At 43.7% G+C, this 14,830-nt stretch overlaps 2 protein-coding genes across 2 annotated transcripts; both read left to right on the top strand.

Moving 5' to 3' along the window:
- Positions 1-345: 345 nt before the first annotated feature.
- On the top strand, positions 346-1,271 carry LOC108924356 (fibroblast growth factor-binding protein 2-like). The gene is made up of 2 exons (XM_018735674.2): positions 346-1,001; positions 1,207-1,271. The coding sequence occupies exon 1, from the start codon at positions 346-348 to the stop codon at positions 991-993; it is 648 nt and encodes a 215-aa protein (XP_018591190.2). The 3' UTR covers positions 994-1,001; positions 1,207-1,271.
- Positions 1,272-3,470: 2,199 nt separating this feature from the next.
- LOC108924443 (fibroblast growth factor-binding protein 1-like) lies at positions 3,471-4,814 on the top strand. The gene is made up of 2 exons (XM_029259164.1): positions 3,471-3,557; positions 3,785-4,814. Exon 2 carries the CDS (start codon positions 3,825-3,827, stop codon positions 4,533-4,535), a length of 711 nt encoding a protein of 236 aa, XP_029114997.1. The 5' UTR covers positions 3,471-3,557; positions 3,785-3,824; the 3' UTR covers positions 4,536-4,814.
- The last annotated feature ends 10,016 nt before the right edge of the window (positions 4,815-14,830 follow it).

Genomic DNA, 14,830 nt, shown 5'->3' on the forward strand with positions numbered 1-14,830 from the left:
TATCACCAATAAACCTATGACATGAAATTATAAAAACCCAACAGCCCACCAGCTTTTTAATTATAATAACCCACAATGCGATCGTTGTGGTTGATATGTGCGCCACTCCGATCACATGTACTGCACCGCAATGTATACTGGCACCTGACAGCTGGAACTTCCCTTCCAATCCTAAATGACATTGCATATATTGCCAAAGGGCTTCTTTCCACATGGCCCGTCAGGAAGAGCGAATGTAACCAGTCTGAAAGTGCTCTTTGTGAGAAGAGTCAATAAATAGGCAGAGGGTTGCGGAATCCACATCATCTGTGTTGCAAGATCTCCACCGCCGCTGTCCAGTCCACCATGAGGAGCCAAACATGCCTGCTGCTCCTAGCAGTGTGCTGTCTGTGGCCAGCTCATGGCCAGAATGAGCGTATCGCGAAAGGCATCTGGGACGAGCCCATCCGGTTCCACACCAAGGACAGGGACGCGTGCACAATGCGTGTCACGGGCCAAGGCGAGTACACCAAGCTCCGGGTGTCCTGCAGGAATCAGAGCACTTCATATTGGTGTGATTTTCTGGGCCAACCCAACGTGTGCCACTCGTACAACCGCAACCCCAAACACTACTTCACCCAGATCATGTGGGACATGCGTAAGCTCCATAATGCCTGCCAGGGACCCCGCGTGCTGAAGCCCATCATGTGCCGGAAGGCCTCGGATGAGGCGCAGATGGTCTACGCCAGTTCGTGGCGCAAGCCCGCACCTGGGATGCCGACAGACAGCACCTATGAGAAGCCAATGTCCCAGATGGAAGCAACCACAGTGAGTCCTGCCCCAGAAAAGCGATCACCCCCCAAAACACAGCCCAAGAGCAGCACTCCGAAACCCGGCGGAATGACCGTTCCCACGGCGCCCAGCGTTGCCCTAATCGCCCGGATGGCACAGGACTACTGCTTTAAGTCCCTGCAGGGGGTCAGCGCCGTCTTTATGAGTTGGTTCCACAACTAAACTCACAGGTGAGTCCACGTCTGTTTAGGAACACGTCAGGAAAAGACTGTAAAAAACACCTTGATGGTCTGACTCAGGGATTTAGTGAGCATTTCAAACAAGGTATCAAAGAATTTTTTTGGTTTGTTTTAACTAAGAAATCTAAACTTTTCATTTGTATTGTGACAGTTTCATTATTGTGTTATTAGTGTTGTTCTGTTTTCTGTTTTGTAGGTTTTACGTGGCCGGCAAAAGCATTTTAAAACTTATCCTTCCCACTATTGAACTTTAATCCCCAGGAAAACAGATGAAAGATTAATTTGTGTTTCATATTGTGCTCAGTAATAGGAAGCTTGTCTTACTGCTGTCAGTCCTTTTCTATGGTTTGAAATTTTCTTGTTTTTACTTTTGAATTAAAAATATTTCTAGATGCCTTGCAAAGGATATTTAACTGTTTTTTACCATTTAATTGGCAAATACTGTAAGAAGGCTCTGTAATATTTTGCTTACATTTTCCTGAGCAGCAGAACTGTACATTTTTCAGCTTTCAGATCCATATCACTAAGCAGTTTGTCTTAAGATTTTGACGTTCTTTTTATGTAATATAACAGCATGCGAAGGAAAGTACATTGCTCTATAAATAGCAGTGAATAGTGGCTTAGTTTTACTTTATTCCTCATTAAACAGATTACCTGAATTAGAATTAGAATTTCTGAGTCATGTATGAATGTACAGATGCAGATTTAATAAATATTAAATGGTAACAGAAATCTCAGTGTTATCATTTCTACACAACGGATCCAACCAACGTAAGGATCTAATTCACCTTTCAAGACAGTGTGTCACAAAATAAATTTTTGCAACTTGATATTTGTATCATAAACTACTTCAAAGGCACATTTTCAGTATATTAATATGCTCATAATCAGACAGACTGTAAATATACAGACATTATAATAATAGAATTCATAATGTATTTCTTACGGAAAACAGGGTTCTTTAATACATCAATAAATCCACACGGTCTGAAAATTAATAGAATGAATGAATAGAAATGAATATCCAATGTGTGTGTGTGTGTGTGTGTGTGTGTGTGTGTGTGTGTGTGTGTGTGTGTGTGTTTTGTGTTTAACTTCAATTTATTTGCAACATTTCTTTTAAATGTCAAATTAATATTGTAAGACTAAAAAAAATACAAGAGATGGAGTTATACATAATATAGTATGTATAAATAAATACTATATTATGTATAACTTTAACTCATATATATAAATGAATACTCAGAAAAACATATAGCTATGAATATGTAAAACATGGGGTGGTTGAATAGGGAAACCACGTAAAAAAACGTCCATTCTGGCATGCAAAACAACCTAGTTTGCGTGATAAATGTGGAGAAAACTCAGACTGAATGACAAAGAAAAATGAAAAAAAATATGAATGCCAAAGTGTTGCATAAGGAGAAATGAACTGAATAGGGGAAAGAAAAATTTCTTCGGGTTTCGGCCCCCAGTTTTCCAACAGGGGGCGCTGCTGGGCAGTGCGCTACGAGGTGAAAATGAATACAATTTCTCCACTGAGAAGAACATTGTAGGTATCGGTGTAAACTCTGAAACCATGTATCTCACAAACACAGCCACGATCTGACATATTGTATGGGTACATAAGCAAACATCAAGGCAGTCCCTGTGGAAACATCCTTCTGTGTAAAGAAAGAAAGAAAGAAAGAATTGAAAAGTATCTCTCCTCACCTACCAACTGCAAATATCACAGAGGCCAAAGCATATTACTCAAACTCATAAGGAACATATAATACTCCTTAGGCTGACTTCATTGCTTTGATTTAAAATTTCATGTATAAGCCCTGAAATAAATATTTCGTTGCATTAAATGATTTCCCAAGAGATGTCTGGATCCGCTCTGACTTTGCCCATTTGAGGAGGACAGATGATCCCCTTGGCTCTGCTTCACCGCTCCACTTCTGATCTCCCTCTGACAGCAACAGCGAGGACTCGTTCACCGCAGCAGGTGATCAGTGCGAACAGCACCGTTTATGGGATGCTGTTGAGATGCCCATCATTAGGAGGCCAACCTGGAGGATGGCAGTGATCCCAGGTGCATGGTTCTCACTGGATTGCATCACTAAAACTTGGTTGTGCCTGAACATCATGCCAAGCATACCTCGAAGCAGCATGACTTCACACACTCCCTTGTGTCTTTCAATTCATTAATACATTTTGGTTGGTGGGGTGGGGGAGGGGGGTGTCAAAGGGGTTCGCGATGAGTCTTGGCGTTGGAGTATTGCGTAATCATATTTGGAATCACTTTATTCGTCGGGCATGTGGCATCAAGTCGGCGCGGGTACGCCATACCGGCCCCTTAGCATTCCCACCTGCCGATTCCCGCGAGGAAAGAGCGCGAGCGCGCGCCCACGCGGCGCGCCCCCGCCGAGAGCTTTTGTGCTGTAAATCCGTCCATGTGGCTGGAGGTGGGCGTGTCACGGGACGTATAAATACCAAACACGAGGGACTCCAGGCGTGCGTGATCGCGAGCATCCCCGCGCAGCACGTGGATTACAATAACAGGTGAGATATGCCACGCCGATTTTCGCCACTAGTATCAATCAGTTTCAGCGGTAACATTGTGTTTACTCTTATATATGGTCGGCTTTGCTTTTTTTTTATTTATTTTCTTTAGTCAACATCGTGTGCGGCAGGCCAGGGGCTGAAAGTGGGGTCACGATATTTACATAATGATTATAGTTACGTGTACATGATATATTGTGATGACTACGATGACATATGATTCGCAGGAGGAGCCGCGGAAGGCGCCCGAGGGACACGATCATCACGATGTCGATGCTGAAGAACGTCGCTCTGTTCCTGCTCCTCTCCTGCATCGCGCAGCACGTCCTCGCGGCCCAGAGCGAGAGGGGCGCGGGGCGGAAGGGGGGCAGAGCAAAGGCAGAAGGCAGAGGGAAGGGGGGAGCGAACAGGGACGCGCCCCCGGAGAAGCCCCCCGGCGAGAAGCCCCCCGGCGAGAAGTCCCCCGGCGCGTCCCCGCGGGCCGACAAGGCTCAGAAGAGCCGAGGAGCGAACGAGGTCTTCAAGGGCAAGTTCTCCACGAATGACAAAACGCAGTGCACGTGGGCGGCCAGCGGCAAGGTCGCGATCACGCTGGGGGTCACGTGCAGGAACGGTGGGCTGGAGTTCGCGTGCGAGTACACGGCCAAGCCGTCCGTGTGCCCGCAGTACGCGGCCAACTCGAAAGCCTACTGGAAGCAGATCTCCAGAGCCCTGAAGAAGCAGAAGAAGCTGTGCCAGGACGCGAACGCGCTCATCAAGTCGGGCGTGTGCAAGAGAGCCAAGAAGGACGCGCATTTCAGGTTGAACCAGGGTACCAGCACGAGCGCGCCCCCGCCGGGGCCCACGACGAGCGCGCAGGGGGGCAAGTCCTGCAAGGACAGTGTGGACCACAAGAAGATGGCAGAGGAGCAGTGCGGCAGCTCCTGGAGCTCCCTGTGCACCTTCTTGTTCTCCATGATCCAGAGCGATGACTGCTGAGCCTTTTGCTCCGGGCCAGGAGGAGCATCCAGGTGGAGACAAGAGGACCGTTTCGCTCAGTTCATGGATCCCATCTTCGCTTTTCAGCTTCTTCAAGGGGTGGGGGGTATAATAATGTATCCATCACTAACATATTTTTTTAAACTATGAAATGCACTGTTTGGAAAACCCTGTTGCCACTGTTTTCTTTAAGTGTTTTCTTTGAATGTCCTTATATGCAGCTTTTTTTGTATTTATAACTTGTAAAGATGCCAAATAAATTTTTATTTATTCACTTTGTGCCGGGTTTCCTATGTCTTGAAATGAGTTGGGGAAAAGCTGCTGATATTAGAGACCCGATTTGAAACTGCCTTAATTTAACATAAATCAGTTGCATTAACTTTGCTCACTCAAATGAAGTTTTGTCACATAGGTGTCAGACTTTAAATATGATCTATAGAATAGAAGGTTATTTAAGGAACATATGCATGTTGGTTCTGCTGGGGTTGTTGGATTTAGCCATTCAGCGCATGCCTGTGCTTTTTGGATGAGGAACTTTAAAGGATCATAACCACGCATGTATTACATAGATGTACTCATTCTGGATTATGACATTGTGCAGTAGTTATAGAATATGGATAACATGATGTAGCAAGCATAATTCATCACTCAGTATTTCTTGTAACTCCTTTAAATACAACTAATTTATTTTTTTTTTGGTCCGCCCAATACCCGACAAGTTTTAATTTCCCTTAGTTATAGTCTTGGAGTTAAACCACCGCTGCTGGCTCTTTGGAGCCCTCTGGAGATAGTTCTTCACTCTCAGTGTAAGTAACTGGATGCCAGGTTTTCATCACAAGATGTACGGATTCTTCAAGAATGCGTTAATCCATTGTATCCTTTGTCTCTCACTGCCTCAAAGAAACGGAAAGCCTCGCTTGTCGAAGCCTGAGAAAGGTGACTAGTAAAAGCACGCAGGCTCGTATCAATTTCCCAGAAGACATTGACGTTTAACTCTGATTTACTTGGCATCCTACCCTCAGTTTGGTGAAGGTTTGAATTATCTGAGCGCTGCCCTGACGTTATGCATCATACTGGACAAACTCAGCGACTGGGTGCATAAACATCACACTGTTCCACTGCCCCAAATCATTTTTTATTTTTTTTATTTTTTTTTTTTTTCTCAGTAAACCCTACTGCACCTTGTCTTAGACGGAGAACAGAACCTCAAAGACAATTGATCAGATAACGCATCTGGGTTCATTACAAGTTTTGGCTCACTCATAACAAACACAATTCCAGCACAATTTGCACCGAAACCATTATGTTTAGGGCAAAAAGCCAGCTAATATTCTTCAATAATTCACAGCTGCACTTCTTCCAGGGGGTGCGGTGGCACAGTGGTCCAGTGGGTTTGACTGGGTCCTGCTTTCTGGTGGGTCGAGGGTTTGAGTCCTGTTTGGGGTACCTTGTGATGGACTGGCCTCCCGTCCTGGGTGTGTCCCCTCCCCCTCCAGCCTTATGCCCGGTGTTGCCGAGTTAGGTTTTGTTTTCAGCAAGCAAAATAAATGAGTGGGACATGAAGCACCTAAACTCAACTGCTGTGGGCCTTGACATCTGTTACTTGATATAGCTGTTTCTCAGGACGCTTATTGCTACCTGCTGGGTTTCGGGACAGGTTCAAACCCCACCCTTGCTTTGTGGTCCCGACCCCACTTTAAGACAGAACAGTCCTACAGTTGAGAATCTCTCACGGAGACATTTATTTGAGAGTGTGCAGAAGTGGACACTGACATTCCGAATTGTTATCGCTTACATCAGTGGACTAATTAGATAAAAACAAATTAAAGGCAATCTGTAAAGCCAGTCCGGTTTTTTGCGTATGTGAACATGCTAATGCCAGATACTGCTCCTAATGGGTCTGGTCCCATGTCTGAACCTTGAACTGATCTGTATTTCTGTGTCACTAGTGCTCACTTGTTCAGAATGCTGTGTTCCTCTGAAAAGAGCACTTCGTCAAAACACAGTGTACGTTTTATTGAACTGAACCGAACTCCACGTAATGTTTATCCCACAAATACACATTTCTTCTGTCATGTTTCGCACACTTGACTGGGGGCACAGGTAAGAATTCCAAAAGTCTACAGTCTTAAATGTTGGCAGATATATGGCAGTAAGCACCCATGCCCATGACATATACATAAATGTTTCTTTACGGTATGGATTCAAGGACTTTGATGAAATCAGGATAAACCGAGAATATATGGCATGTAGGGAAAAGCCTTCAGTAGCAACACCTTCCCCCCGATTCAGGTTCCAACAGCACTTATCACCCTAGGGATGTTCAAACGCCTACATGTTTACACTCATGTGTTACTGTTCCATCTCCCCATTCACAGTGTCCTGGTATGGGATCCATGAACAGAAGGATGGGAGTGGTTGGAGATTAAAGATTAATGTGACGCCAAAAGAGCCCTGAAAGGGAAATGTCTTTCTTACACAAGATGGAAAATGAGTGCCAACGCCAGTTTACATTCCTCTTTATCATCTTGGAGTGCTTCCATTTAGTTCTGGTCACTAAGGATAGGCAATGTGTGAAATATGCTGTTTCACAGTTAGTTAATACAGAATGCCGCTGAAAGATTTTTGGCATTAAAGAAAGATATATAACACCAGCATTTTCTTTAAAGAATTAATAAATAAGAATGAGGTGATTGCACTCCATCAGGGTGGCACAGTGGTGTAGCGGGTAGCACTGCTGCTTTAAAGCACTTGTACTGTTTAGGAGTAGTTTAAATCTGGCTCAGTCTACGTGGAGTTTGCATGTTCTTCCTGTCTCTGCGCTCTGGTTCCCTCCCACCTTCCAGAGGCATTCAGCTTAGGTGAATTTACAGTGCTAAATTATCTGTAGTGCATACGTGGCTACCCTGTGATGGACTGGTACCCCTGGCCTTGTGCCCACTGATTTTAGCATAGGCTTCAGACTGCTGTGACCCTGATCAGGACGAGCAGTTAGTAAAAGTAATAAAAAAAAAAAAAAAACAATAGCTTTATAATACTATTGACAAAAACTAAAGATGCAATGTCAGCACTCTCAAATATACTGTTATATTAACTTAGTCTCACACGATCTCTTATAAAAACAATATATGAAAATTAATAAAAATAAAAATGTACAGGCAGATGTGATGCTTTATACACAGTAAGTTTGGCTAAACTGCTGTAAGGAATCCATGTTTGACAATGTGCTCTGGTTGCACTGCTTACACCAGGTTAAACTCTCACATTCCAGTACAGGGAACTTTAGAGGAGGCAGGTGTCTATGAGCCTCTTCTTGCACTACCTTAACCACAGACCAAAGTCTGCATCCATAAACCAAGTCGCTCTGTGTGGACACAGATTGCAGGAGGGGTCCATCATGGGGACTGTTACTGTACACAGTGATGTCCCCAGGAACAGTCACACACAGACACACATGAAATCTGGACTAACGAACAGAGAAAGAGTCACTCCCACTATGCAAATGAAGACTGCCCTGTCAAAATACACAAGTGGACCACATGGGGACCGCGGCATCCCGCCAGGGTCCAAGGCATAAAGAAGATAGCAAAAATGTTGGGTTTACCCCAAAAGATATTTGTCTTATGTCAATGCCTCTTGTACACAGCAGTGAAGAATGAACAGCTTGATAAAAGCACATCTGTATAATAAATGTTGTACCAAAATCAGAGAAAAAACACTTCTTCAGTTAATTTACCTGCATCTGTTGTTAGTTGATGTTCAGTGAGGGTGCAATGTGCCAGAGTTTATGCACGAAGTGTAGGGTGTGAGGAAGGGTACACCCTGTAGTGGAGGTCAGTCCATCACAATGCAGTCACACACATACATACCTTATGGGCAACATGAAGTTGCCAGTTCACTTAAAAGCACGTTTTTGGACAATGTAAGGAAACTGATGTAAATCAGAGAACATGAAAAGTCTATGCAGATAGAAACTCACAGCCTGTCGCTATTAGGCCAGAACTACCCCGTATAATACCATGCAGCCTTTAATAATGTATAAGGAAATGGTATTACTTGGGTAGCACTGTTGACTTTAGACCCCAATGTCACAAGTTCAATTCCCACCTTCTAGTCTAGTACCCTTGAGCAAGGTAATTACCTTCAACTGTTTTAGTGATAATTACCCAGCTGTATAAACAGGTAAACCATTTTAAGTTGCTTTGGAAAAAAGTTTCATATAACTGTAAATTAATAATGTTAATGCCCGTATGGGAGAAAAAACAAATCAAATATGCATTAGACTCATAAACAATTATCTAGGAAAAGGGTATTTTCCAAAGAATTTCAGTATTTAGAAAGTTGCCAGCAGTCGGTTTCTGTTTGTGGGCTGTTGCGATGCGACATTAATCATTCTGCAGGACTCAGAAATAAATGAAACATTGCATGCAATTTGTGGAGGTTCACACACCTCTGTGCTAAGCAAACATGGTGTGACTTGGGTGTTAAAATTCTGGAGGAATTAGCAATGACTCATCCATTCACCTGTGGCTTTGGCATCCAAGACGGAACTCCCACTTTTCAAGAACGAATTTGACGGGCAATGAAACTCCTTTCCTGGCTGACTGAGTGCAGGTTTCTGCTCCAACGTCCTCCTTTAATTACTCACTCGTCTTCATTATTTTGACATTTATAAGACTTTTAAAAAATGATAATGTACATTTTGATGTGTAGTAATTTCATTGTATGTCAGGCAAATGTAGATGTAAAGTTAATGTAAATTATGAATAATCTGCTGCTGTTAATTAAGTTAGATGGGTGATCTTGAACGTAGAGCGAAACCCCAAGGTCGAGATCTTTTTGTTAGCTTAAGACTGTGTTGATGACCACATATATTGATTAAGAGGGTTTGTCTTTATAACACACTCTGCTTATTAGTCAAAGGCAGAACTGTTATCTAGGTGAAAGGAGAACGGAGCTGTCAGTAGAACCCTTGTGGGAATGGTGGTGTGTTGCAAATCCCCGAGATTTCTCTGCGTAGTGATGCCCTGTGCATGACAAACTTCTGTCGCTCTTACATGTCAGACCCAACCCTTAGATTACGAGGATTGTAGATGAGTATTAAAATTTCATAATATAAACTTCTGTTAAGCATTTCTCCGAACCAGTCCTCAAGAGGCAGGCTGCATCATAATGTCAATTAGAAACTCCATCGAGACTTGTGATCTCCGCCAAGATCTCGTGATCTCAACTTGTGTGGCTCTTCAGAAGGGATGGCTGGTAGTGTAGTTGTTAGAGCTGCTGCCTTTGTACTCAAGGGTTGCAAGTTTGAATCCCATCTCCAGCTGTTGAGTATGGTACTTACCCTAAATTGCTCCAGTAAAATCACCCAGCTGGAGTAAGTTGCTTTGGAGAAAAGCATCAGCTAAATAAATGTAGATGATCAATGTCAGCTAATATGTAGTGGTCATGTAGAGACACTTCCTTGGAGTACCCAGTGAAGCAGACCATTTATGAGCACTGTGAACCTTCTGGGTGGTCCTGTTACAACACAGCAGTGGGGTGGGTGGAGGAAATGGCACAAGAGGGTTCACTGTGACAGGAATGCTCCATACGGAGCAGGCGTGTGATGAGTGGTGGCCACAGAAGTTAACCAAAGGGTGCAGGAAAACAAGAGCAATAAAAAAAAGGTTCTGCTAAACCTGTCTTCATCCTGCCCCTTTCCACAGCAGCGTTTTGTATGTAAAGGTCACAGTTACGAGGCACAATGACTCATGCATCCTGTGCTCTACTGTATGTACAGATCAAAAGTCCGATGTTCTCCGAGGGAGAATGAAATACCATTTAATCAGATTATTGAGGTCTTACAAGGCTTTCCGGCTAATCCATTGTTCTTTCCCATGCGCACATTTCAGTCCCATACGCACATACAAAGCGCTATATAACGCAATTGCGCTCTATTGTCCGCCCATTGAATATTATTTATTAGTGTTCCATCACTGTTGTGCTACCTGTCCCAGGTAAAGTGAACAGTGGCCGTGGACTGTTGCCAGATATATAAACTCACTCTTTGGCAAGCAGCTACTAGAACATAATCTTTTGTAAACCAGCACGGGGAGGGCTGGGGTTATTACCATATCTGTAGCGATTGGTGGAACGCAGCGATCGTGTCATCCACAAGCCAATAATTGTGAAATCTACAAGTCTCCTGATTCTCGAAAACACCTCTCACATGAGCAATTTGAAACCTGACTTGGTACTGCAGGTAGGAATTACTGAATTACTCTGACAGCATCTAAGAATGCTCCACTTGGAAAATGTTATGCATTTTCTACTAAAAAAACACAAAAACATTCCTTTCGAATAGTAATACACACACACATCTACCAGTATTACATAAATTAATGATCTTCTAAACTATGGCAAAAATATCATTGTATTTTATTCTTCTCCATCACCTTATTATACTTTTGTCCAGGACAAAGGTACCTGCAGGTGTATTAGAAGGTGCTGGATCGGGAGAAAATTGCAATGTGCCACACGTAGAAGAAGCCTTAATAGAAGCCATCCATCAGCGCTGTGTAATGGCCACTGGTAAGAGCGTAGGCTGGTTCCTTCCTTCCACCCGAACAATTTGAAATGTTTTCCATCACTCTTTAAGCACTGCTTCTGCTGGTTCCCCCTGGCCATGGATGAGTGTCATTTGTGTCCTGCCAAGCGCCGATGTATGAATTTTCATCTGACTGATGGCCTCATACCGTAACTAACTCGAGCTTTAAATGTCCAGAGTGATATGAAACTGATATTTCACTGAAAGTGATGAAAAGTACATCATCACTTCATCTGCCATTTTTCATTATATGCCACGTTTTTTCATTTAAATTAAGATAATAGCACTGATTATAAATGAGTTCCAACACGCTTGTCAACACAGAGCGGGAACATCATGCTTTTTTTTTGTCATTTTCATTTTTCTTATGAAGAACGAATCAATCAAACAGGCAGTTCAAGTTAGCTGCAGGACAGGGCAGATTTTCGGAATCTGTCTTTCTAATCCTGCATCCTGCAGAAATCTGACTCCTCCCTACAATTTTAAACATTTTTCTCAGGGAACATAAATCAATAAAAATAGCAACTTTGGGACAGTAGGTGGTGTGGTGGTTAGAGCTGCTGCCTTTGGATCCAAAGCTCACAGGTTTGATCCCCACCTCCTGCTGAGGTACCGTTGAACAAGGTACTTACCCTAAATTACCCAGTTGCTCAAATAGGTAAATAATTGTAACCTTAACATTGAAAGTTGGTTTGGAAAGAAGTGTCAGCTAAACAATTAAATGTAATTTCCCCACAAGAACAACACTTCATGAAAGGGTACAGATGCTTTCCTTCTGCTGGGCTTGTAAGAATGTACAAATATGACCAAGTATGTAAGCTTAACAATATTTGTAAGTTCTTTTTCATAATCTTCTCCTTTATGGTGATGACATTTAACGCTGACTGACATTCTGATATCTAACTGCTGCGTGACTGCAAAGATGCAGGAGGCACTTTCACCCCACCGTGAAGTGAGATACAAGTCGAGCTGCGGAGATGAGGACAAGTTGGTACAAAGTCGGCAGTAACTGTACGTAGGCGGTGGACCCGGTGCATCACTGCTCTGCCCGGCCCCTTAATCTGAACTTGTTTTCTCACCGCAGGATCCGTCAAGACTGTAATCACAAGTATCGCAATGTAAAATTCCATTTTCCTGAAATGAAAATTTCAGTCGTGGTGCAGGGTTTTAGCTTAGGGTTTTCGGTAGCAGGAAAATCTTATAATTAATTACACCACCCACCAGAGGGGCCTTCCTTTTCAAGCAGAGCACCCTGGTTCAGAATTAAAACTGCATGTTATCCAAGCTTGTATCCACTGCTGGAAAGTCTGGATAACAGGCAATTTATTTTTATTGAAAAAAATTATTTCTACTGTTTTTTATTAGAGTGTAGCAAGTGTGTTTTGCTACATTTCAGCAGCAAAAACTAAGACCAGCATCAGTGACAAAGAGCAGCTCCTCAAAGATAGCAAAGGCCAAGGCCTTAACCTAACATATCAGTTTCCCTGTGCTGTTGATAATAATTTTATTTTGTTAATAGCTGGATCTTGCCAGTTTGTTTGACTAATATCTAATAGGTTGATATCAAGTACAGTACTTGCACTTTAAGATTTTTATATGACTGATACCTTATACTGAAGGGGGTGCGGTGGCGCAGTGGGTTGGACCACAGTCCTGCTCTTCGGTGGGTCTGGGGTTCGAGTCCTGCTTGGGGTGCCTTGTGACGGACTGGCGTCCCGTCCTGGGTGTGTCCCCTCCTCCTTCCAGCCTTGCGCCCTGAGTTGCCGGGTTAGGCTCCGGTTCCCCGTGACCCCATATGGGACAAGCGGTTCTGAAAGTGTGTGTGTGTGTGTGTGTGTGTGTGTGTGTGTGTGTGTGTGTGTGTGTGTGTGTGTGTGTGTGTGTGTGTGTGTGATACCTTATACACTTAAAAATACTAATGTATCGGTCTTGAAAAGATTCTCGTTGTCTGGACTCCCGCAACTCTCCTGTCTGGCCTTCCCACTACTGCCATCAAACCTCTGCAGCTGATACAGAATGCTGCTGCCCGATTTGTGTTTGACTTGCCGAAGGTTCCCATGTATCTCCTCTACTCGTTTCTCTGCATTGGCTTCCCATAGCTGCCAGAATCAAATTCAAGACCCTGGTTATTGCCTACAAATGCATCAACAGAACTGCTCCCAGTTATTTGCAGGACTTTATCATTCGCTACACCCCAACCAGACCGCTATGCTCTTCCACATCTGCCTGCTTGGTGGTCCCACAAGCAAGAGGTAAAGCACAGAGGTTCTCAGTTCTGGCTCCGTTGTTGTGGAATGACCTCCCCCTCTCACTCAGAACTACTGAAACTCTGTCCACATTTAAAAGGGTCTTAAAATTCACCTCTTCCAGACTCATTTCACCCAAAAACTCTTAAGTTCATGTAAAGTGTAAGTGTTCACGCACTATAACTTTAAGCTCATTCCTGGATACACCTTTACACAGCTACTCCTGTAATGTAACATAAATGTTTACACGTATCTCTAAAAAAAAAAAAAATTACTAGGAAGGTGATCAGGAATTGTCAATATTCTGATAAAGTTTTATACAGCTACTCGTGTGATGAACATTGATTCATGTGGTGGAAAGAAAGAAACTGATTGTACTTAAGAATCACGCATCTGCAACTATGCCTCTCTTATATAATACAAACTGTATTTTCTACGAGATGTACGTTGCTTTAGAGAAAAGCGTCTGATAAACAAATAAATGTACATGTAAATGTTGTGTTTTTACAAGCATGGTGTAGGTGCCGGTTAAGGCTAGTGATGAATGCAACACTAGGGTCTTAGCCTTGCCGGAACCTTCCACCAGCGCAAGCTCGGTAATGTTCATGGGTGTGCCGAAGAGGTGTTGCCGTAGGGCCTCTGACCCCTTCGTAGCAACAACGGTGTCAGTTACTCTTTTAAGAAGCTGCCCTCCTTTGGGATGGTCCAACCGTTCACAAACAAAATGCCCCCCGTCAGTCCCGCCCCCCGACCGCTGTTCTCCAGCCTGCCTTCACATGCAGTCGTGGGCTGGAATGTTGAGGAAGTTATTGTTTGAAGGGCGGAGCCAGCCATTGTTCCTCAGTGGACTGAGGTGGCCTGACGCGACTCATCGGCGCTCCGAGCCGCGCCATTGGCTGATCTCTCAAAACAATCGGTGACAATGACAAGAACCCCGGAACACCCACGTAGAGGGGCCCTTACAGGTCAACTGAAAGGGTTACGAAGAGGTTTAAGATCCAAACTGGCGCAGGGATGGTATCCAGCTGAGAGCAGAATTATTTCCTTGAACGTTTTCTTACTCTGATGTCGTCATCTTGGTCACCCGTGCTTCATTTTTCCTTGAAGCCAAAGGCTATAAATAAAAGAAATATTCTTTCGAAAGAGTCAAAGTACCTCCCACATTTTTTTGAGAAGCAGCAGAATTCTGAAAGGAAGAACAATACACAAGTAGTAGAACAAAGCGGAGATTATATCAGCAGCTGCCACAACTGCAATATGGAAAGGACAGCAGGCATTCGCTGAAAAACGCCATAATGTAAAGTGAAATACGTGCGGAAACAGCAGAATCCTACCTTTGATCCCAGCTAACTGGGATCCAGGCCCAGACAGAGCAGGTTATCTCGTGGTGAAGGTAAAGGTTCAGCAGAAAGCTTGGGGACAATCATTCCGTTACACAGCTGACCGAGCATTTCACGTTG

The sequence above is a fragment of the Scleropages formosus genome, chromosome 16 (assembly GCF_900964775.1).
Source record: "Scleropages formosus chromosome 16, fSclFor1.1, whole genome shotgun sequence".
In the NCBI taxonomy this organism is placed as follows: Eukaryota; Metazoa; Chordata; class Actinopteri; order Osteoglossiformes; family Osteoglossidae; genus Scleropages; species Scleropages formosus.

Bases quoted from the DNA above. Each gene is read 5' to 3' on its own strand.
- LOC108924356 (XM_018735674.2), top strand. From the start codon at position 346: ATGAGGAGCCAAACATGCCTGCTGCTCCTAGCAGTGTGCTGTCTGTGG.
- LOC108924443 (XM_029259164.1), top strand. From the start codon at position 3,825: ATGTCGATGCTGAAGAACGTCGCTCTGTTCCTGCTCCTCTCCTGCATC.